General features: G+C 47.3%; 1 protein-coding gene across 1 annotated transcript; it reads right to left on the bottom strand.

The window, feature by feature from the left end:
• Window positions 1-2,984: 2,984 nt before the first annotated feature.
• Window positions 2,985-15,108, bottom strand: GEM (GTP binding protein overexpressed in skeletal muscle). The gene is made up of 5 exons (XM_045805952.2): window positions 14,975-15,108; window positions 13,275-13,614; window positions 7,095-7,171; window positions 5,792-5,996; window positions 2,985-4,357 (listed from the first exon to the last, which is right to left on the bottom strand). The coding sequence occupies exons 2-5, from the start codon at window positions 13,603-13,605 to the stop codon at window positions 4,080-4,082; spliced, it is 891 nt and encodes a 296-aa protein (XP_045661908.2). The 5' UTR covers window positions 13,606-13,614; window positions 14,975-15,108; the 3' UTR covers window positions 2,985-4,079.
• Window positions 15,109-21,193: the final 6,085 nt, after the last annotated feature.

Here is a 21,193-nt window from a genome sequence, read left to right as displayed (position 1 = left end):
ATAAACAAATCAAAAAATGGGCAGAAGATATGAACAGACACTTTTCCAATGAAGACATACAAATGGCTAACAGACACATGAAAAAATGTTCAAAATCATTAGCCATCAAGGAAATTCAAATCAAAACCACACTGAGATACCACCTTACGCCAGTTAGAATGGCAAAAATAGACAAGGCAAGAAACAACAATTGTTGGAGAGGATGTGGAGAAAGGGGATCCCTCCTACATTGTTGGTGGGAATGCAAGTTGTTACAGCCACTCTGGAAAACAGTGTGGAGGTCCCTCAAAAAGTTAAAAATTGAGCTACCCTATGATCCAGCCATTGCACTACTGGGTGTTTACCCCAAAGATACAGACGTAGTAAAGAGAAGGGCCATATGCACCCCAATGTTCATAGCAGCAATGTCCACAATAGCTAAATCGTGGAAGGAACCGAGATGCCCTTCAACAGAGGACTGGATTAAGAAGTTGTGGTCCATATATACAATGGAATATTACTCAGCTATCAGAAAGAACGAGTTCTCAACATTTGCTGCAACATGGACGGCACTGGAGGAGATAATGCTAAGTGAAATAAGTCAAGCAGAGAAAGACAATTATCATATGATTTCTCTCATCTATGGAACATAAGAACTAGGAAGATCGGTAGGGGAAGAAAGGGATAAAGAAATGGGGGGTAATCAGAAGGGGGAATGAAACATGAGAGACTATGGACTATGAGAAACAAACTGAGGGCCTCAGAGGGGAGGGGGGTGGGGGAATGGGATAGACTGGTGATGGGTAGTAAGGAGGGCACGTATTGCATGGTGCACTGGGTGTTATACACAACTAATGAATCATCGAGCCTTACATCGGAAACCGGGGATGTACTGTATGGTGACTAACATAATGTAATAAAAAATCATTAAAAAAAAAAAAAGAAGTCCTCACAGTTCTCATGCGCTGATGACCTTGACAGGTCTCACCTCACCTCACCGCACCACGCACACCTGTGAAGCGGGTGTTACGGCTATTTCCACGTCACAGATGGGAAACTGAGCCTGAGGGAAGAAGGAAGTTCCTCCTGGTCGTGCATCTAAGTGATGAAACCAGAGTGAAGCCCAAGTCCGTCTGACTCCAGAGCTGTAGAGCTCTCAGGCTGGATCGCGCCCGGCGTCGTCCCGCCGCGGTTCAAACCGAGGGAGCCCCCGTGTGACAATCCGCAATAGGCCCCGAGCTTGAGAGTCTTGGCAGCTGTTGGCCATTTGGCTGGGAAGGTCCGAAATAAGCGAGTGGGATGGTTGAATCTGGGAGAACAGACAATAGCGGAAACAAAGACTGTGTATGTTCAGGGTGTGTGTGCGTGTGTGCGGTGTTGTGTGTGTGAGATGCGGGGTGAGTGGTGTGGGATATATGTGCTGTGTTTGCTGTATGTACACGTTTGTGTGTGTGCTATGTGTGGGGGGTGAGGTATGCATGGTGTATGTGGGCTGTGGCGTGTGCGGGGTGGGGTATGTGATGTGTGGTATGTGTGTACGGTGTGGTCTGCGCGTGGTGCATGGCATAGGGTGGGGGTGTGGTATCGTATGGAGTGTGTGTGCTATGTACGTGGGGGGTGGTATGGGGAGGGTGATATCGTGTGGTGTGCGTGGTGGTACCTGGAGATGAAAAGAGCTGTGTCTACAGGAAACAGTTTGGGATACTGACAGATGCAAAGAACTCCGAGTCATAGCTGGACTCTACTCCAAGCTCAGACACTTAACATCTCAGCTGGGACAGGTCATCTATCCCCCTGAACTTGTTTGCTGTAAGATGGCCTGTCAACTTCATGGGGCTGTTGGGAAGGTCTATTCAAGAAGAAACACGGTAAGAGCCCAATATACACAAGGGACTGCATTGAACAGTATAGGAATAAAAGGGAAAAGTAGCAGTGCCCGATTTTAAGGAGTTTCCATTCCATTTAGGGGAAGGCAGACATATAAAACTTACTGATTTATGCAGAGTGGAAGGTGTATGATAATGAAAATGGACATCTCTTGAGCTCTTCACGTTTGGCAGATTAAAAGATGTTCATCTCACAATCTTAACGAGGTAGGTGTTATTAGCAACCCCATTCTGGAGGTGAGAAAACCGGTGGCCACAAAGGTTTAGCCTTTGCTCCAAAGACACACTGATATGTAATGGCAGTGATGTTGCCTGTGAAACCTGAATGTTCACTCTTATCATCCCCTTGTACTGTTTCTTTGAGCAATTCAAAGAGGCGAAGTGCACAGAGATGGGTACCTTGCGCTCAATTTGGAAAAAGGAGAACAGGCCAGCAGAACCGAGTCACAGGGCTGGTGCTTTAGGCAAATTCAAGGTCCCATGGTTGTCACGATTAGTGTGTGTCTGATTACAAACTCAGAAACATAGGCAGGGTAAGTGACAGAGGGTACACGCAGGGGCCATTGATGTGAAAGGGGGACACCGGGTCGTTCCACATCAGCAAGGGGTCACACACCACCACTGGATAGATAACCACATGAGGAAGGTCAAGCCATAATAAAGCCAGCGAGGAGGATTTGGTTAAAGCTTTGCCTGGCAAGATAGATCTCAGGCTGAAAATCACCAGTTGCCTTTTTTTTTTTGCCCCCTAATCTTTATAATTTCCTCTAATGTTTTAGTCAAGCTTAGGACCATGAGTGTTCAGGGAGCAAAGGCCCATCTGTTCAGTCAGGAATTTGCCAAAGTAAAAGATCAATCTGGCTTTTATTGTAACTTAGCATTTAGAGGACCCCAAATACTTACCAACTGCATTAGCCAAAAATAACTGCATTATTGTGAATCATGGTTCTGAAGGAGAGATGTCAGGGATAGTCTTTGAAACAAATAACAATGGGACTCCCACCAATGAAAAGAAGAAATAAAATAACAGGTATGTTTCTGTAGAGTGTTCTTGCTCTAAAAGCAAATGGAAAGAATCATAATCGTCTTATTCGGGAAGGAAAAACATTGAAGAATGCCTTTTTTTCCCAAAGATTTTATTTCTTTTATTATAAGACACATAGGTAAAAACTTGCATATTCTGAAAAAGATAGAAAATGGTAATAAAATGGACGTTTTTCCTATTAAGAAATATATTCATAAATACGCTTTATCAAATGTTAAAATGGTTATTATTTTGCAAAAAAACAATAAATAGAGCAGAGCTGTGGCATACAAGGGTCAACCTAAAGTACTGGAAGTATTTACATTTTGTGTTTTATAAAAATTCAGACCTTTGTTTATATTTCCAAATTTGGCATTTTGCACTCCAGGTTATCAATAATTCGGATTTTTAAAATATATTCTTGATGGCCCCAGACTTTAAAAACAATAAAACATCAATGTTGGTTTGACTAAGTAGAACTTGATTTAAATAATTTTCCCCTAAACAAAAAATTATAAGACACAGAAGCAAAGATATGATTTTTGATCCTATAAGTGGTACCTGTATTGGTTCCCAATTCTACAAATTTCTGGATCCCCAACTGTGGGCATGGAACAAAAATTGTTGGCTAAGCTTTAGTTTCCAGCAAGGTCCATCATTTCTTTTCACAGCTTGATGGAGCAGTAATAGTCATGATTATGATGAGCCCGATTCTATGATCCGAGCTCCATGAATATAAGGTACGGAGAAAAAAATTCTCCCTCCTTTGGATAAATCCTTTGACAGCTGTCCTATATTTGTCTATGACCCACTGGCCTCAAATTCATGTATCAGAACACTGGGTAAAATTTTAATAACGAAAAGTTCTTGTTCTGAGCATTCTTTTGTAGGCTTCAATTCTCTACTATCCAGAGGAGAGAGGAAACACATGTGAACACCAAACACATCCTCGAATGAGTCTTGGTGTTCAAGTAGCAAGGTCAGGCTTTTCCTGTAAATAAATACTGATTTTACAAAGATCTTTCGTTTCCCATGCGTTATGTTGCCCTTGAGGCTAACAAGTTAATTCCCAGCTACAATGGGGGAAGCCATATCTAATAATACTTAAGGATCCAATCTAATATAGATTATCGGTCCCAAAGGTGTTCAACGATGTCCATCAGGGGGACATCTGGGGTGACTCTGGGGGCCTAGAGCACAGAGAGGTCATGGCAGGATTTGGACTTGAGCTTGAAGGCCATATTCTTGTTGTTTTTGGCCACGATCTTGCCCCAGAAGCGCCGGGCTTTCCTGGGGATGCTCTCCCTCCTTTTCTGGTAGGCCAGCCGCCGCTCATTCTTCTCCTTGCTGTCCCGCCGGAGGCGGACCTGCCGCACGATGCCCTCAAACAGCTCCTTCACGTTGTGCTGGACAGCCGCCGACGTCTCGATGAACTTGCAGTCGAACACCACAGCACACGCTCTCCCTTCTGGTGAGGAGAGGAGCGGAGAAGAAAGTCAGAGGAGCTCCACGGCACACGGCCGAGCTGGAGGACTCCTGACTTGGAGCTGGCTCAAGGCAGCTCTAGGTCAGTCGGTCCTATGATGGTGACACGTGTCCTCCCAGGGAACAGAGAGAGGCAGAGTGACAGGAAGACTCGCGGAAGCGCAAGAGGTGGGCTTTAGAGCTGGTCCACCACAAATGCACGGTGTGGAGGTCCAATGTCATCAGATATAGTAATATCGACTCTAACAATAAAAACCACAGCCTTCATTAATTGCACTATGTTACCTGAAAAATGCAGTCCCCCTCCCAGACGGATGAAGAAACTGAGGTGGGGGCGAGCTTTTCAACGCGTGAGGGAGTTCACACAGCCCGTAAGCGACAGAGGTGAACCCAGGCCTGCTTCGCCCTCACGCTCAGATTCTTAACTCTTTCTCCTGACCTGGTTTCCCCAGATTGAAAAAGAATCCTACTATTTGACTTTCCTCTCTTAAAAAACAATGTTAAAGCTCTGATGAGGTATTTTGAAAAAATGTTGATGATTTCACAAATGAACAAGACAGTTAGAGCAAACTGTGTAACCAAGCTTTTCCGGAGCAGCCTTCATGGCAAACGTTCCGTTCTGTTCACTGACCACGTCTCCAAGTTTTGGTTAGAAAAAAATGATCAGTGTAGACAGTCGTCTCCTAAGAGTAAGACGTTCCCGAGCTAGTTGTATACATGAAGTATTCATCAGGTTTCTTTTCTCCTGAGTGGGGCCTGGCAATGCAGTGTTTTATTTTTTACCATTGCACCAGGAACCAAATCTGTATTAGGCCAATAAAATCTCAAGGGCCCCAAAAGCACTTGGGGAATCACCCAGCAAACAGGCGATATCCCTGAACTCAGCATGAAAATGTCTACGCGACACCATCAGATTGATGCCTTCACGGAAACTTAGGAAGCAAAAGGTAGGTGACGGGAGGGTGTTCCTAGGGTCTCCAGGAACCAGAGGGAGCCACAGCAGAATTCTTATTCTCAGTGAAACCCCCACAGTTTCCCCACATCAGAGTTCCCTTCATTCTTACATAAAGACACTACTTTTATTTCGCTGAACTCCTAAGAGTTCCCTAGAGAAGAGAAAAGTACAAGGAGAAAAGGTTGGGGAGCACCAGTAAATCCCCAAGCATGATCTTTTCCCTAAAGGAATTCCAGGGTGGGGAAATGGGAATCCAGAAAGTAGCCCAGATGGACAAGGCAGCGGCCATCAGCACAGAGACAGTCTGCTGGGAATGCTGGAGTCTTCTACACAAAACTCCACGGAGCATTTTAATGAGTGCCTGGTTCCAGCTTTACGAAAGAAGAAAAAAAGAGCGCCTAGGTGAAGGAAAAGCAGGGGACCCCAAGCCAGTCTCCCTGGGGCAGGCGCCACCCCTCTCACCTGATACAGACACTTCCCGGCACCGCACCAGGTCGCTTTTGTTGCCCACCAAAATGATAGGAATGTCCTCGGTCTGCCGGGCCCTGCGGAGCTGGATTCGCAGCTCGGAGGCCTTCTCGAAGCTGGCTCGGTCTGTGATGGAGTAGACAATCAGGTAGGCATCTCCGACTTGCATGCAGTGGTCCTGGAGCCATTCATTCTCCCCCTGATAAAACGAGAGGAAACTCCCTGAGTGCTGGGGGGGGAGGGGGTGCTGGGAAATGAAGCATCATTTGCAAAGAAACAGTATGTGTATCCCAGGAGACCCTGTCCAATTCCTCCTACAGCTTAAGTCGATAAATTATACAACGACTCTGCTGAACCACATTTCTAATTTCTATCTAATCTACCAAAAATGAGCCTTCTTCGACTTCCCACAACTCCCTTTTGCCTTTCCCAACTGATGAAATTTCTAACACTTCTGTGAGACGAGGAGGGTTCGCTATCAACAGAAGGTCTAGCATATAGGCTCAGAAGCCCAAAATCTGTAAAAAGCAAATGGTGAAGACTAGTATTAAGAATGTCAACTTCAGGGGCGCCTGGGTGGCTTAGGCAGTTTAGCGTCTGCCTTTGGCTCAGGTCATGATCCCAGGGTCCTGGGATCAAGCCCCATGGCGGGCTGCCTGCTTGGCGGGAAGCCTGTTTCTCCCTCTGCCTGCCACTCCCTCTGCTTGTGCTCTCTCTCTGACAAATAAATAAATAAAATCTTTAAAAAAAAAAAAAAAAAAGAATGTCAACTTTCATTGAATCTGGTTTTATTTTTTTTATTTTTTTTTAAGATTTTATTTATTTATTTGACAGAGATAGAGACAGCCAGTGAGAGAGGGAACACAAGCAGGGGGAGTGGGAGAGGAAGAAGCAGGCTCATAGCGGAGGAGCCTGATGTGGGGCTCGATCCCAGAACGCCGGGATCACGCCCTGAGCCGAAGGCAGACGCCTAACCGCTGTGCCACCCAGGCGCCCCTGAATCTGGTTTTAAATAGCTTTAAATGATCATCCGTCCTTGTTGGCACTTTCCCTAAAGCAGATATACGTTTTTGTCTTTTTTTTAATAGAACTAAGGGCAAAACACTGCAACTTGCTTATTATTCAGAGCTCATTTGTGAATGACCTCTTCTTTAGAACAGTCTCCTACTTCAGAAAAAAAAAAAGCTAATCAAGAAAATGAGCCCACCTCACCTAGAACGCTGAAAAGGACAAGATCACCCTTGCACCAAACGGCCTGTGGGAAGGCAAGCTGCGGAGAACTACAGGCTCTGCATACCTTATTTTCCCACATGTCCAGGAGTATAATTGTTGCACTTTCCCCGTCAACAATCAGTGTTCGCTCGTAGGTATCTTCTAGAAAAGAAAGAACAGTGATACTGGAGTCAGGAAAATAGACAACACTTTTACATGAGCATCATGTAGAAAATCATGCAAAACATAAGCTTATTAAATATGCAATTAACAATGCAAATATGCAGATACTCACAAATGCAAATTACTATTTTTTAATCACCTTCGACAACATTCTACGGATGTTCCTCCAGTACTTCCTAAGCAGAACGCCTATGTCTTCTGTATGTGTCTCACTGAGCCACTTGAAGTGAAAGGCTTTCGTTTTCATCATTCCTAGACCTTTGTTATAGGAAAACCATTCATAAGGAGAAACTCACTGAGAGCTTTGGACTCAGTCAATGGATAATGCCTTGAGAAAATGCTAACCACCCAGTGGAACCGTAAGGCTCATCCATGAGCCTTACATGGAAATCCACTGTCCCTTTCAGTGGGGTGATTACTGGCAATTTCGGGAGCTCTGGGCTGAGACACTTTTCCTGTTTTGAGACACACAAGAAAAAACCTTGAGACTATCCCTGTCTTGGCTGAGGTTTTCTCCCTTAAAAAAATACAGTTCCCTAGGAATAAACGGGTTTATTTTTCCATCTTAAGTACAGCGTAAGTGCGGCCTCCAGCTCCACGTGGTAATGGAAACTTTCCTCCCTGCACTTGAGCCCAGACTGAGTATAGGTGAAGGGTGAGCAGTACAACGGACCAGAGCAGCTCCGGCCCCCAGAGATCAGTTGGGGGGTAGGCCTGGCTGAGTTAAGGGATTTTGCAAGAGGGATTCCCATCAACTGCATCCAAACGAGCCCATCCCCACTCTATTTTCACAGTGAAGTTTCCTGTTTTAAATTTCATCATTTGAAAATTATGATTTTCATAATGATTTTTTTTTTTTACCATTTTTCTTGCTTCTCCTTTGGCCTGAAATCTGTTCCCTGGAATATCCAAAAGGCTTGTGCCCTTACGTCCTTCCAGGAGAAGTGCTCCCTCACCATCTACTTAAAATTGCAATACATCTCCCCTATCAGTATTTCTTACTCCCTTCCAGTTTTCCTTCACCGTACTTACAGGTACCTAACATGCAATCCACTTAACTTATTTGATTATTTTCTGTCCCTCTCACCTCCGGAAGGTGAAGGCAGAGATGTGCCTCCGCGCTGTTTACCGCTGTATCGCCCCGCACCCGGGACAGTGCGCAGCACACTGCAGGTGGGCAAATACTTATCAAATGAATGAATGAATGAGAACTACAGCACTGGGGATATAAACACAAGCAAACCTGAATTAGAATCTGGATGCCATTCCTTTTTAACTATGTGGCTCCGGACCATTTAAGTGCTCTGAGCCTCAATTTCTTCATCTATGAAATGGGATTGATAACCGTATTCATGCCTTATGGTTGTGTGACAATTACCTACGTTAAGCCTCGGCACAAAGTAGAAAGGGAATAAATATTAGCTGTTGTCATCACTTGTTCGGTTGGAGGAAGCTGGTTCTTGCCAGACATGGCGTTTCCTACTATTGCCAAAACCTAGCTTAACAGTGCTACACTGGGGAAACCAGAGCATCTCTTGTTTTATAGTAGTGAGGGGTTTATAAAAAGCAATGCTCCTGGTTTAAACATTTCTTCATCTAGGAAATGGAATCAGCAGAGGGAAAGGAAGGAAAACACGGACAAATGGGAAGAAAGTTAACTAAGGATGGGATGGCTCTGTCTTTCTGTCAGTCTCCCTGCGTCCACAAGGTATCATTCTAATCAATGGTAATGGTGTCCCACTGGGGGATTAAAAGTCTGTTATGCCCATCCTGTCTGCCATGGACAACGTGCAGCATGAATGGGATCACAGTGGGACGCACACTCTGGCTTACTGCAGAGTAGGGCCTCATGACGCAACAGGCATATTCATGCAGCCAAATGGTCAGAGGCTGAGCAGCACAGAAGGGGGGCCGGCTGACTGCCCCTTGCTACCTTGGATTTCTTCTCTTTTCTCTAAAAGCCTTCCCTGTGTTCAGGAAATCCAAAACAGCACCTTCTCTGTCCCCAGCCCACCACTCACCACCCAAAAGCAGGTACAAAGGACTCACTTAGGTCCCCAGCAGTTCAAACAGAAACGTACTACACTGCAATAGCTAGGGGGAAAAGCAAACCCGAATCTTCCCTTGGTTTAAGAGATACCAGATCATTACCCTAGAGAAAAAGTGGATTAAGGATTACACCTTAAAAAGCAGATGCCTAACTGCTTTGCGGTTCTGGAAGATTCCTGACCTTAACCCTGCCTGAAAATCATTGTGCTGCAAACCCAAGAGCCTAAAACCATAGATCTCCACCCTGTTTCGCTGCATTACACCTCATTTTATATACTGCCTCTGGCTACCCGCCCCACAGATTCTTCAGACACACAAAGCATCCTGTTTCTCGGCCCTCTGCTAACCAGGAGAGGGCCCTGCCTGCACCCAAAGCTCTAGTTTCTCTTCCTCCCCTTGTCACTCACCTTTTAGCCTTCTCAAGGCTAATCAGGTGAGGAGAGGGGAGATCAAAGAATATGAAATTCCGAAGAGTCCTTTGAAATTTGCCCTGGGTTGAGGGGTGTGGAGCCAGGGTTGAGGACTATCGGCTGGTAGGACTTGTCAGCATCCTGGGTCTGGGGAAGTCCTCACGTCTCCAGTGCTCTCGCTGACAGCTGGGGTGTACCTGAACACTCCGCGTAACGAGAGAGACCATCCTGAGGGGGTGGGACGGAGCTTCTAGCTTGGTGACAGTCGCCATCTCCCCTGGACTAGCACACATCAACCTGTCTTTCATTTGACCCCCACTGTGTGTGGAGGACCCTCCAGTCCAGGACTGGTTCAAGTGCTGTGTGGGACCTGCACAGGTGTTCTCTCTCATGCTAGAACGGGCTCCGGCAGACTCTCAAAAGCTCTGAGTTCCAACGTCCCTCTCCCCCAAAACTCTCAACTGCGGTCAGCTGTCCTAGCCCAGGAGATGCCAAGGGTCCGTGAAGGAAGACCTGCACTAGGAACACCGTGCTGGCGTCTTGCGACGTCTCACGGACCCCTGGCCAAGAGTAGGACGAGAGGGGATGGGGACCAGAAGCAACAAAAGTGCCCGCTTGGGAAGATAAGTCCAGGGAAAGGAAATGGTAGATTCAGAATCGGCTCTAACGTGCATTCCATACTTCGTGTGTGCCAGGCACTGGGCTACGTGCTTAGCATGCGTTCTCTCCTTGACTCCTCTGACATCCTGTAAAGCAGCGATTGTCCCTGTTTCACTAACGAGGAGGTCTGAGGAGGGTCAGCCCTTCGTGCAAGGGCGCTCAGCTATGTCTGTACCAAAGCCGGGCTCCGAACCCACGGCGACACACTTAAGTCCAGTGCTCTTTCCAGACTCTCCGTGTGCAGCTGCTGTACCTTCCCACCCACTTCAGGGCTTCCAAACCCCAGTCGTCCTTAGGGTCCAGCTCTGAGACCACCTCTTCCACGAACCCATTTCTGATTTCCACAGCCAGAAGTAATCTCTCCTCTTGATTTCCCACAGCACTGTCCTCACACCTCTTTCAAGACACTCATCACACCCGATCTTGGCGTGCAGCTGGCGTGTATCTGTCTCTAGCACACGTACTGTAAGCATCTTTGGGGGAAGCCCTAGGACTCTTTGCACGGCCCCGTAGTGATTCACCAAGTTCCATGGTGTATGTTCATAACTATTTAGGAATGAATGAAGGGACGAATAAATAAGGGCATTAAATGTGTAGAGAGAGTCGTAAGATTATTGCAATATAGCTGTAACAACATCCATCTTTATTAGAAGAAATTCTGATGAGAGTATTATGTAGAGGGTTTTTTTATGGTTAATGCTGAAAAAAGAACAATGTGGAGGCATGCCTTGGAAAACCTTCTTCTTTGGAAACACGAAGCCACTAGTGATTCCAACAGCTGCCTACAGATAAGAGATGTAATCCTAGACAGTATAAATTAAGTTACTCAAATAGGACACATTAGATAGGATGGCCCAACAGACAAGCTTCTTGCCAAAGATTCTCTGTTGGAGGAGATAAGGAAAGGATTTTCCCTTCGCGCCCCCCCAGCCAAATACTGGAGCCTGCCTTCCCAAATTCCAGGTACGAGTCAGTCTCCTTAACACTCTGTGCCTATGGGGAGTCCACCCTCCAGGGAAGCACCACACCACTCTAACAGACAAACATTTTTGAAAGTCTGCTACCCACTAACTTTTTCAAGACCTCCCTCAAAAAACAAACAAAACTCCTGGTTGATCTCTTCCTTCTGTCAATCTCCCGAAACACTTTACTGTTACTTCTTACAGTGTTCACCAATTTCGCCGTGCTCTGAATTACAGCCACGGCCACTTCACTCCTTCCCAAGAGGGAATACTGCATCCTATGCATCGCTGGGTACCCCTGAGCCTAGCACGGAGCCAGGCATGCGCCTGATACTCACAGCACGTGGGCGCTAAACCCGGGGGCTGCAGGATACAGTGAATGCACACAACTCGGTCTGACTCCCAGCCATACCACAGACTAGCTCTATCACCCTGGGAAAGTTACATGATGTCATAAGCCTCCGTTTCTTCACCTATAAAATAGGATATTAACACAAAATTGGTTCAATTTTTGTTTTATCAGGAAAAACGTAGGAGAAGGACTCAGTATAGCATCTGGGACGTAGCAGGTTCCCTGTCAATGGCCGTGCAAGAACATCCCCAAACTAAGATTACAAAGTCCTGAGTTCTAATTCCAGCTACCCCACTGATTCTAGGTAAAACACTTGGTATCCCTGAGGCCAGTTTACTCCTATGAGTACAGGAATTTTATAAGAACCAAAATTAACAGTAGCAGATATAAGGTACCCAAGAAAGCGCCTCTCCCATAGCAAATGTGCATTCTAGTGTTCATTCCTCCCTCCCTTTCTCCTATACTGACAGTCACCCACCAGCCTTTACAGAGAAAGAGAAAATCAGCCTTCCGATACTGACCCTATTTCTCCTTGACTCTCATTTAGCTATCGTCCCTGAGATTCCAGAAGTGAGGAGAGAAATCAATGTTCTATCAATGAGTCATCATCTGCAGTCCAGCTCAAGAGCTGCCACGTGAAGCGGTGAACTCCCTGACACTGGAGACAGTCAAGAAGAAACAGCCGAGATGGGCTGACAGGAGGGAGGAAGGAGCAGGGCTCCTGTGCGTCAAGCAGAGGGCAGAACCAACTCACCACTAAGGCATCTCCTCACCCTGGGGTCTGTGATTCAGCTGTGAGCTCAAGTGAGAGTGCAGACAGACCATGACACCTGGGCAAGCACTGGAAGGTTCTTCCGTTATGTCGATAGGTGCAGATAAGGACCTGCAGCTCCCCTTGTCACATATGCTAAGATGGAAGCTGCGGCTGAAAGTCACTGTATGAATACAGTTGACAATCAGTACTTCCCAGAATACTGTGTTATGCTTTACATGTATTTGAGGAACACACGCATTTTTGTGATGATGTCATCTCAAATCAGTTTTGGAAATAGGCGAGTCTTAAATAATAAATATTTTAAGTGAGATAGTACATGGAAAATTGTCTTGAAAACCTGTAAGACTCTATACAAACATAAGTATCACCATTGATATACTTAAAAATTTTTTTTAATATCGTACTATTTCAAATAGAGATATTAAACTATTTTACACCCTCAAAAGACTCTAATAATGGTGGAAACTGATGAATCTACCCTAATCGTTTTTGAAATTGGTTTGGTTTTAGGTATAACCGTGGAAAAAAGCTGTGTCTACACTGAGCTCTTGAAAAGTCCAGCTCAGAGTTGGCGAACGCCAGAGGAGGGATCCTGACCCTCTGACCCTGCCCTCTTTAATCTGTCTACACCCCAGTCCCTGCGGAGCTGGAATCTAAGAAATTCCCTTTCTGGCCTGGGTTCCATCTGCGAGCATTTGCATTTTCTCGTCCTGAGGACCCATGCCAGGCCTTTTCTGGGGACTCAGCTTCCCCAGCCCGTGCCAAGGACGCATAATCACCACTCCCAACTCTGCAGAGAAAGGATCCACCCCCTCGTTCTTTCGGACTGGACCCCTGCTGATGGACAGAAGCCCAGTGGGGCTGGGCCACCTACCTCCCAGCACCTCGCAGTCGCTGTCCATGCTCTCGTGTACACCTGCAAAGATGTTGGCCAGAGTGGACTTGCCCACCCCCTGCTCCCCTATGAGCACCACCCGGTAGTAGGTGTTCCCCGACTCGGAGGAGATGACGGAGTCTGTGGAGTCCGAGGACCAGCTCCGGCGGCAGTGGTCCTCCGGGGCAGCGCAAGGGCGGCCGCGCTGGCCAGACTGGTGGGGCTCTTTCTGGACCATCAGGTGCCTGCCGTCCGCTGGGATGCTCCAGCGCTGCTGCTGCGGCTGCAGGCCCACAGTGCCCTGGCGCATGGTGACGTTATTCAGAGTCATCGTCGGGTCCTGGAGAGCAAAGCAGCCAAGGGGTAAGCATTAGTAAGCATGAGCGAGAGCTCAGGGGGCTCAACCGCACAGTCAGTCATCAGTGGCATCTGGTTAGATGCGGTGAGACCCAAGTAACCCTGACCCAAGGAACCCCAAGGACGCTGTCCCCAAATCCAAGAGGCTTTCAATTAGTAACCAGTTCCTCAGGCAGACTGTCCTTTGCAAAAAGGAAACAAGTACCGTGAGTATTACCCACTGTCCTCTAGCTTCCTCCATCCTTAAGGAAGCCTTAAGGAAGCCCACTCAGCACTGACACAGTGGCAGCCCGAAGAAACCAGCAGCCTTCGGAGGTGGCTTGAAAAGCAACAAGTTAATGCAGCTGGGGACCAGCTGGCCAGGTTAGCTGCTCTTGTCTAAACATGGCTCTTAATTGCACCAGCGTCCAGCGGGCTTTTGTGCCTGGGTGGGAAACACGTGGCAATGACATCACTCCCTCTGGCTGGACTGGACAAGCACTTATTGGAACTTCCATGTTTAGTAAAGTTGCCCTGATGCTTTCCAGCTGCCTGAATAAGCTATTATTTGGGGGCAAAAAAGAATTTCTGTGTGAGGTTTATGCCTGGGCTCTGCCCTCTTGCCCACAGACATCATGTTTCAAAAATCCCAGCCCCAAGTCCTGTTGTTCCTGCAGGGAAATGACCTGCTCACCATCGGACCTATTGAATTGGCAGAGAAAATGTTTCACTCTCATTAAACCACGTCCACTCCAAAAGTTCTTAAATTCAGCTCAGATTTCCACCTTCCTGAGGAAAATCAGAAGGCCAGAGACTCTGCTAAATGCCATTCAACAACTTCGCTACAACTTTTCCTTTGCAAGCCTCCATCCCCTTGTACGGAGGTTTGTTCTCTCCGGCTACTCGAGATAAAGTAGAAGGCTTCTCATTATACACTGTATAAGCAAGATCATTCGTGAGAGTGAGAAATGCACACTCCCCTTCCCAGACTCACACCCACACTCCACACTCCAACACGCCGGCCACTAACGGGGATGACCAGCCGGTTTTTCAATCTCATTAAGCAGTGCCTCAGTTGGCCGGCTGGCGTTCAAACAAAAGCATGACGTACCAGCAAGGGCTGCCCTCTGACCACAGAGTCTGCAGGAGGAGGTGACCCTCCTACTGAACTGAACTAAGGAACCTGATGACAAATGGCATCCTCTGCACCTTAAACTGCCCCCGACCAGAAAACCACAGCGCAGACGGCAACTTCCAGGGGCTCTTTTCCCAACTTAGAAAGTTCTGCGGGCTGGGAACGCCCACTCCGCGCCCGCCCACGCCCACCGCTGTCCAGAGGACCCCTCCCCAAACCGCCCGCTTACTTGACTCGGCCGGCCGGGTGCCCGCGAGTCGGCGTGTGCTGCGTGGGTGCGCGCTGCGATGCGGGGCCGCCGAGCGCCGGGTGCTCGCGCCGTGCCCGCCGTCCGTGCCCGCCGTCCGTGCCGCCGCCCGCAGCCGCCGCGGCCCCGCGGTTTATAGCGCGCCGGCCGGCCCGCGCCGGGGCTTTTCCGTGACGTCAGCGCCCCCGGCGGGAGGGGGCGGCTCTGCAGCAAACTCCGACTTGGAGCCACTTCGCCGAGGCCGTTACTCACAGTCATGTGACCCCTCTCTCCCTTTTAAAAAATAACGAGGGTTCCATCCCGGGCTCCTTTATTTGGTTTTATTTTCTTTTTACCAGGTGGGTCCAAGAAGCTGGGAAAATACGCTGAGTGCCACTTAATCGCGCTTCTCGGCAGAGCGCTTGCGAGCTGTCGGGACACAGGGTGGAGAAAGGCAGGTTTGAGTTGGGACCCCGGCTTTGCCAGGAAAGCAGGGATCAGCCGGGCGCGCGCGGAGACTTCAGCCTCTCGGATGGGGCTGCAGCCACCTTGCGTCGCCAGGGCTTGTGTTAGCCGCATCTGCTGCCCGGAGAGCTGCCTCTTCCTTCCTCCTGTCACTCTCTCCCTGGAAGACGAGGGAGGAAAGCCCCGAACGCTTTGTTTCCCTTCTCTGGTACGGACCCACAGAGAAGGGGCTGGAGAGAGGTGACGAAGGGGGACAAGACCTTGAAAGGGGCAGTTCTGAAAAACAACTTCATGAGGGGTCCAAGCAGATTGTGCTAAATGCTGCTGGCCCTGCTCTGGGCCAGGATGCCAAGGCTCCTCAATCAGGGGATTAAATCAGCGCTCCAATCAGCAGCATTTCTGGGCCGTGGCACAGAGCCAATGCCTCCCAGCCTGGGGGGAGGAGCCCTGAGGCAGACACGGGGGCCGCGTTCCCCCACCCCCACCCCCGCCCCCGCCCCGAGACTCCCGTGAATACAGGGCACAGGATAAATAATAACTACTACCACCACCATGTACTAAGTACCTCTGAGTACCTATGCTCAGTAGGTATTTTAGGCCTTCGCAGTACCTCAATCCTACTACAATTCTGCAAGGTAGGTATATTGCTACCCCCAGTCTATGAAGAAAAATGACACTTGGCCAGAGAGCTTGCCCAAGGTCATGCAGCTGGTTTAAGTGGCAAAGTCAGGAATCAAAACCTGGTTTGTCCGACTCTTTGCACTGCACCACCAGCTGAAGGGTTTCAGTGACCTCCTTCTGCGGACATGGGCATTTCCCAGACACTGTATTTGGAGATGACACGGGCCTTTCCAACACATCCATCCACTTTTCCAGCCAGCTTCATCTCTGGGTTGGCTGGTGGCTCCGGGAAGCAGCCAAAGGCCCCAGCATCTATTTGAGTGGCTGGCCTCTGCCGCGATTATAGTCCATTCTCAGTTACCCTGCATGCAGTCCTCTGCTTTGGGGATTATCCAAGTGACCAGCTGCTGAGACCCGCCAGGCCCCAAGCTGGCAACGGGGGGTCCACAGAGTAATAAGAATTTAGAGCTCATTTAGTCCCAGGTGCCTTGGCCCCAGTCTCCTACTTTCTACGTAAGGAAGTTGAGACCCAGAGGGATGAGTACCTGTCAGTCAGTAGTGACTAGAGCTGGAACTAGAACCTGGGTATCATAATTTCCTGGATGGTGCCCTTCATTACCATTGAGTTTTCCTTCTGGGTTTAGGCAGGAGAGCATGGCCACAGGTGTGGGGAAAGGAGAAGATTGGAGTGGGGGCTGGGGGGGGAATGCCTGGGGGAGGGAAAGAGATCATCCAAGAGAATATAGCTGACTCCATACTAAAACACCTGTAATTTGGAGGTATCTGCATTTCAGAATTTATCGTGCGTTTTCCATGCTGAGCTTCCTACTCTGTCAACTGGTCTCAACAGAACATTATGTGGCTAAAAACTAAGAATAAATCAGAGTCTATAAGCATTTCATACAGCCTCTCATGCTACTTTTGCCATTTATAAGAACCTAATTCTTCACATTAACAAGCACCTGATTCCATGCCCAGGCAATATCTACTATGAACTGTTTTTTATTGGTATAAAAGAGGCACACCAAAGAAAACCAATCCTAAGGACTGGTAGGGGCTGGGGAGAGGGGCTTTCAATCCACTGTTGATTGGGTAAGTACACAATGTTGCGTTTGAATAAAAGAATCTGCCTTCTTAAATTTTCTGTCCCACAAAAAGCCAGATGGGAAAACAACTACTTAGCAAAAGTTTCAACTGAACGACAGTTAAGTTGGAGTATTTAGACAACAATCGCGGTTACACCTCACAAAAAGCGCATTTGAGAGCCCAATCTTAGCCCGCAGAATCCCAGCTCCCTGGTCTAGGATTCCAGCTCAGTGGGACCATCTGAGGGTATGGAACTGGAGGAAAAAAAGGTAGAATCAGGGCATTTGGACAAGTGGCACATTCTGAAGAGGAAAATATTGGCAGGATATTGTAGTTTCTTCTTCTATGAATTATTCTCTCCCTATTCCTTCTGGCAGCATTTGAAGGCATCTTTGGGTTCTAACATGACGATGAGTATCGCTGGAAGGCCGAACTCAAAACAAAAATAACTAACATTTACCGAATACGCCTGACTTATCTCAGTTAATCCTCATCACCGCTGCACTTCCCTATGTGTTATGGAGGAAGATGATGGGGAAAGAGCTGAACTAACCTGTCCAAGGTAACAGCAGGTAGGCAGTAGAGCTGTGCTCTCTGGAGCCACTATCTTAACCTATTCACTCAGAGTAGGGGATACACTTCAGCCGCTTTCCATGCTGGCACCTCAGGCCATGCCCTCCCCCTAACTCCCCTCAAAAGAGGAGTTTTTATCTGATTGACCAAAGCCCATGACCTTCACTGGGCCACATTTTACTAATGGGTAGGCTTTCTTTACTTAAGGGCATGAGCCATCCTCTTCCTCTCTATTCTCTGGGTCCCATGCACTGGATTAGAATGTGAACTTGGGGTTCCTTTAAGGCCCTGACTACCTCTCTGTCTCTGTCACTGTCACTCTTTCTCTCGGAATACAGACCTGAGCAACCAAGTCCCATGATTTCAAAAATGGGTGGGAGCAGGTGGAAAGAGGTGGGGAAGAAGGAGCAGAACCTTTGACAAGGGCTGTGGGTTGGGGCACTGGGGACCCGCACCACCATAATATAATAATACTTTAAATCTCATCCCTTGAAAAGTCTGAGGGAGGCGAGTTGGTGGGTAGACCCAAGATCCATACATCCTTCAGGCGGTAACACGACTCTAAAAGCAAGAGAATCCCTCAGCCTTTACCATACCATACTGCCTCATCGACACTGGACACCTACTGCAACCAGGGGTGCTTACCCATGCCACCAAGTCATGTACTCAGGGGCAAGAGGGACACTGTCGATCTGCTCTCCCTTTCCACCAGCAGAAGGTAGATTGCAGACTGGGCATTGAGTAGGTGATAAAATATATGGGTTTTTTAATTGCTTTTTAAATGTATTACATTTTGACGCCTTTAGGCAAGGCATGTTCTCCAATTCCCCATGGTCCTCACTAGCCCCTACCATTTTCTACCCAACCAGCTTCCCTCATTTGATTATATACCTGGCCCCAAAGGCATCTGACTTTGTAACCCCTGCAAGAGCTGTAACTAACAGTAAGGAGGGGATTTAGCATCAGAAAAACCAGTTCAAACCAGGCCTTTCTTCTTAGGCAGACAGATGCTGGGGATGTCACCAGACCCCAGAGGCTTTGACTTCTGTCGTCCTGGAGAGCTACTGAGTGTGGAAGTGCTTTGTCAACCACAGAGCACCATGTCAATGCCAGTGAGTATGATTATGACGCAGGAACCGAAGATTGGAGCTGGGCCACCTGCCCTCGGCTTTGCTGCCTCTTAAGGCTCAAGTTAAATTAATCCAGCAGAATTCAGGACACATGAAGCACAGGGAGGAAGGGCGGGAAATGTACGTACATTGATGTTACTAGGAAAAACTAATTAGCAGGGAGAATGCTATGGTTAAATTCTCTGGAAACAAACAAGGAGTTGGGGTCAAATACTCAGCTCACATAATAGGTCTCCACCAGCCACAAAAGCACTCGGGAGGAGCTGGGTGGGAGGCAATGTGCAAAGTGTCTGAGCACAAAAAGAACCATACACCCCCTCCGGGAAGTCTAAAGAAGGAAAGAATTACTATATGGAAAATCATTGCTTTACAGAAGGGGGGAAAAAAGCCTCCAATTGCAAAATCAAGAGAGCCCTGATTAAGAGAAAATAAAGACTGAAGAAAAGATGGCTAAGAATAACCTCTCAACACCCAGCGGCCTGTGGGATCCAGATGGACACTCCTTCCAGCTGCATCCTCCCTCGCGGGCCCCAGCGCCTCATCAGACTCCTGCTGAGCAGATTCAATTTTCCATTGAAAAATTCTTAGCTTTCACCCTTCCTCCACTGTTAGCTGGCCTCAGCCTGCAGGCTTCACCACTCCAGTGGCAGAGCCTGCTAAGCCCCTCCTTCTAATATCCTGCTGAGTGAGTAAGGACCTGCAGAGTGTATCTCAGAAAGCCAAGGGGAGGCTCCTGTTCTCTGTTCTCTGCCCAGCTTCCTCCATTCATTCATTCATTCATTCATTCAACAATAAATAACTACTGAGCATCTACCTTATGCCAGGACCTGTTCTAAGGGCTAGGAAAAGGTACTTATAACTCATGGAACTTAAGTTCCAGTGGGAGAAATAATAAACGAAACATCACCATATCATTCATTCATTCATTCTCGGAGCATTCTCTTGTTAGCCTCAGTTTTCTCATCCATAAAGGGGAATGATAATCCTGGAGAAGATGTGTAAAGTAGGGGCCAAGTACATACCCAGAAGTCTGACAATGCCAACGTTGATGAAAACCTAAGGGAGGTTCTTCTGCCTTACTGGTGGGAGTGTAAGTTGGTGGCCACCTTTGGAGATCAAACATCAACATCTAAGATGTGCGAACCCTTTGCAACCTAGCAATTTCACTCGTAACTGTGCATCTTCTATACTATACGAGAAGACGGACACGAGGATGCTCATCAAAGCGTTGTTTGTGAAAGCAACCACCTAATGATCATCGATAGATAAACACATGGTGGCATATTTATACAGAGAGATAGTATGCAGCAGTGCAAATGAATGACATGATCTGCTTGTATCAACATGGATGAATAGCCAGATCTTTTTTTTTTTTAAGATTCTATTTATTTATTGACAGAGAGAGAGAGACAGCCAGCGAGAGAGGGAACACAAGCAGGGGGAGTGGGAGAGGAAGAAGCAGGCTCATAACGGAAGAGCCTGATGTGGGGCTCGATCCCATAACGCCGGGATCACGCCCTGAGCCAAAGGCAGACACTTAACGACTGCGCCACCCAGGCGCCCCGAATATCAAGATCTTAACAGTAATTCAGAAGAGCAAATTGCAGCTTCCTACAAGGCAATAATTTATATGATTTTTTTAAACTCCACACGAATATTTTATAGTTAAATACATTTAGTAAAAGTATACGAGCATGGATGACAAAAATACACACCAACTTCAGAATAAAGATTACCTCTGAGAAAGAGGGGCATGGCAGTTAGATGGACAGCAGAACTTCTCAAAGCAACCAAGAAGCCAGTAGACAGTTACTTATAAGATCAAAGTGCTTAGCGAAAAAAACTGTCAACATGGAATTTTATGTTGACCTTAACTGTCGTTCAACAGTGTGAGGTAAACAAATATTTATTGAGCACTTATTATTACAAGCAATATCCCAAGTCCCAGGGACACAGAGTTATATAAGACCACATTCCTATCCTCAAAGAGCATAAACTCCGGCGTTCTTTTCCCCGGCAACTACCAAATCCATGAAGGGATCATCCAAGAGTTGCCCAAAGTAATCTGGTTTCCCAACCAACACAATGTTTTCCCTGGAGTCCCCTTCTCCAGCAACAGAAAAATCAATTTTAGACCAAGGAGTCAAAACCAGCCTAAGGCAAAGGCCTTGATTTAACCAATTACAGTGACATAAAAATTCTTTAATGATCTATTTAAAAAGGCCAAAAGAATGAATAGTTGGGTTGAGGACATGCGCAGTTAACACCTTTCACAAGTGGGTATAAGTATTCCCATTTTCCTGCTTTGTTTTCCTAATTGCACGTTTTCCTGATTCCCTATGTCTTT

Source organism: Ursus americanus, chromosome 9 (genome assembly GCF_024610735.1).
Source record: "Ursus americanus isolate L20-20 chromosome 9, mUrsAme1.1.p, whole genome shotgun sequence".
NCBI classification, from domain to species: Eukaryota; Metazoa; Chordata; class Mammalia; order Carnivora; family Ursidae; genus Ursus; species Ursus americanus.
Note: the sequence above shows the minus strand (reverse complement) of the source record. Positions and strands in the feature narration are given on the sequence as shown.

Bases quoted from the DNA above. Each gene is read 5' to 3' on its own strand.
- GEM (XM_045805952.2), bottom strand. From the start codon at position 13,605: ATGACTCTGAATAACGTCACCATGCGCCAGGGCACTGTGGGCCTGCAG. The intron at 5,997-7,094 runs GTATGCAGAGCC...TCGTTTTATCAG, and splicing joins TGGACATGTGGGAAAATAAG to GGGGAGAATGAATGGCTCCA. The intron at 4,358-5,791 runs GTGAGAGGGGTG...TCTCCTCACCAG, and splicing joins CCGGGAAGTGTCTGTATCAG to AAGGGAGAGCGTGTGCTGTG.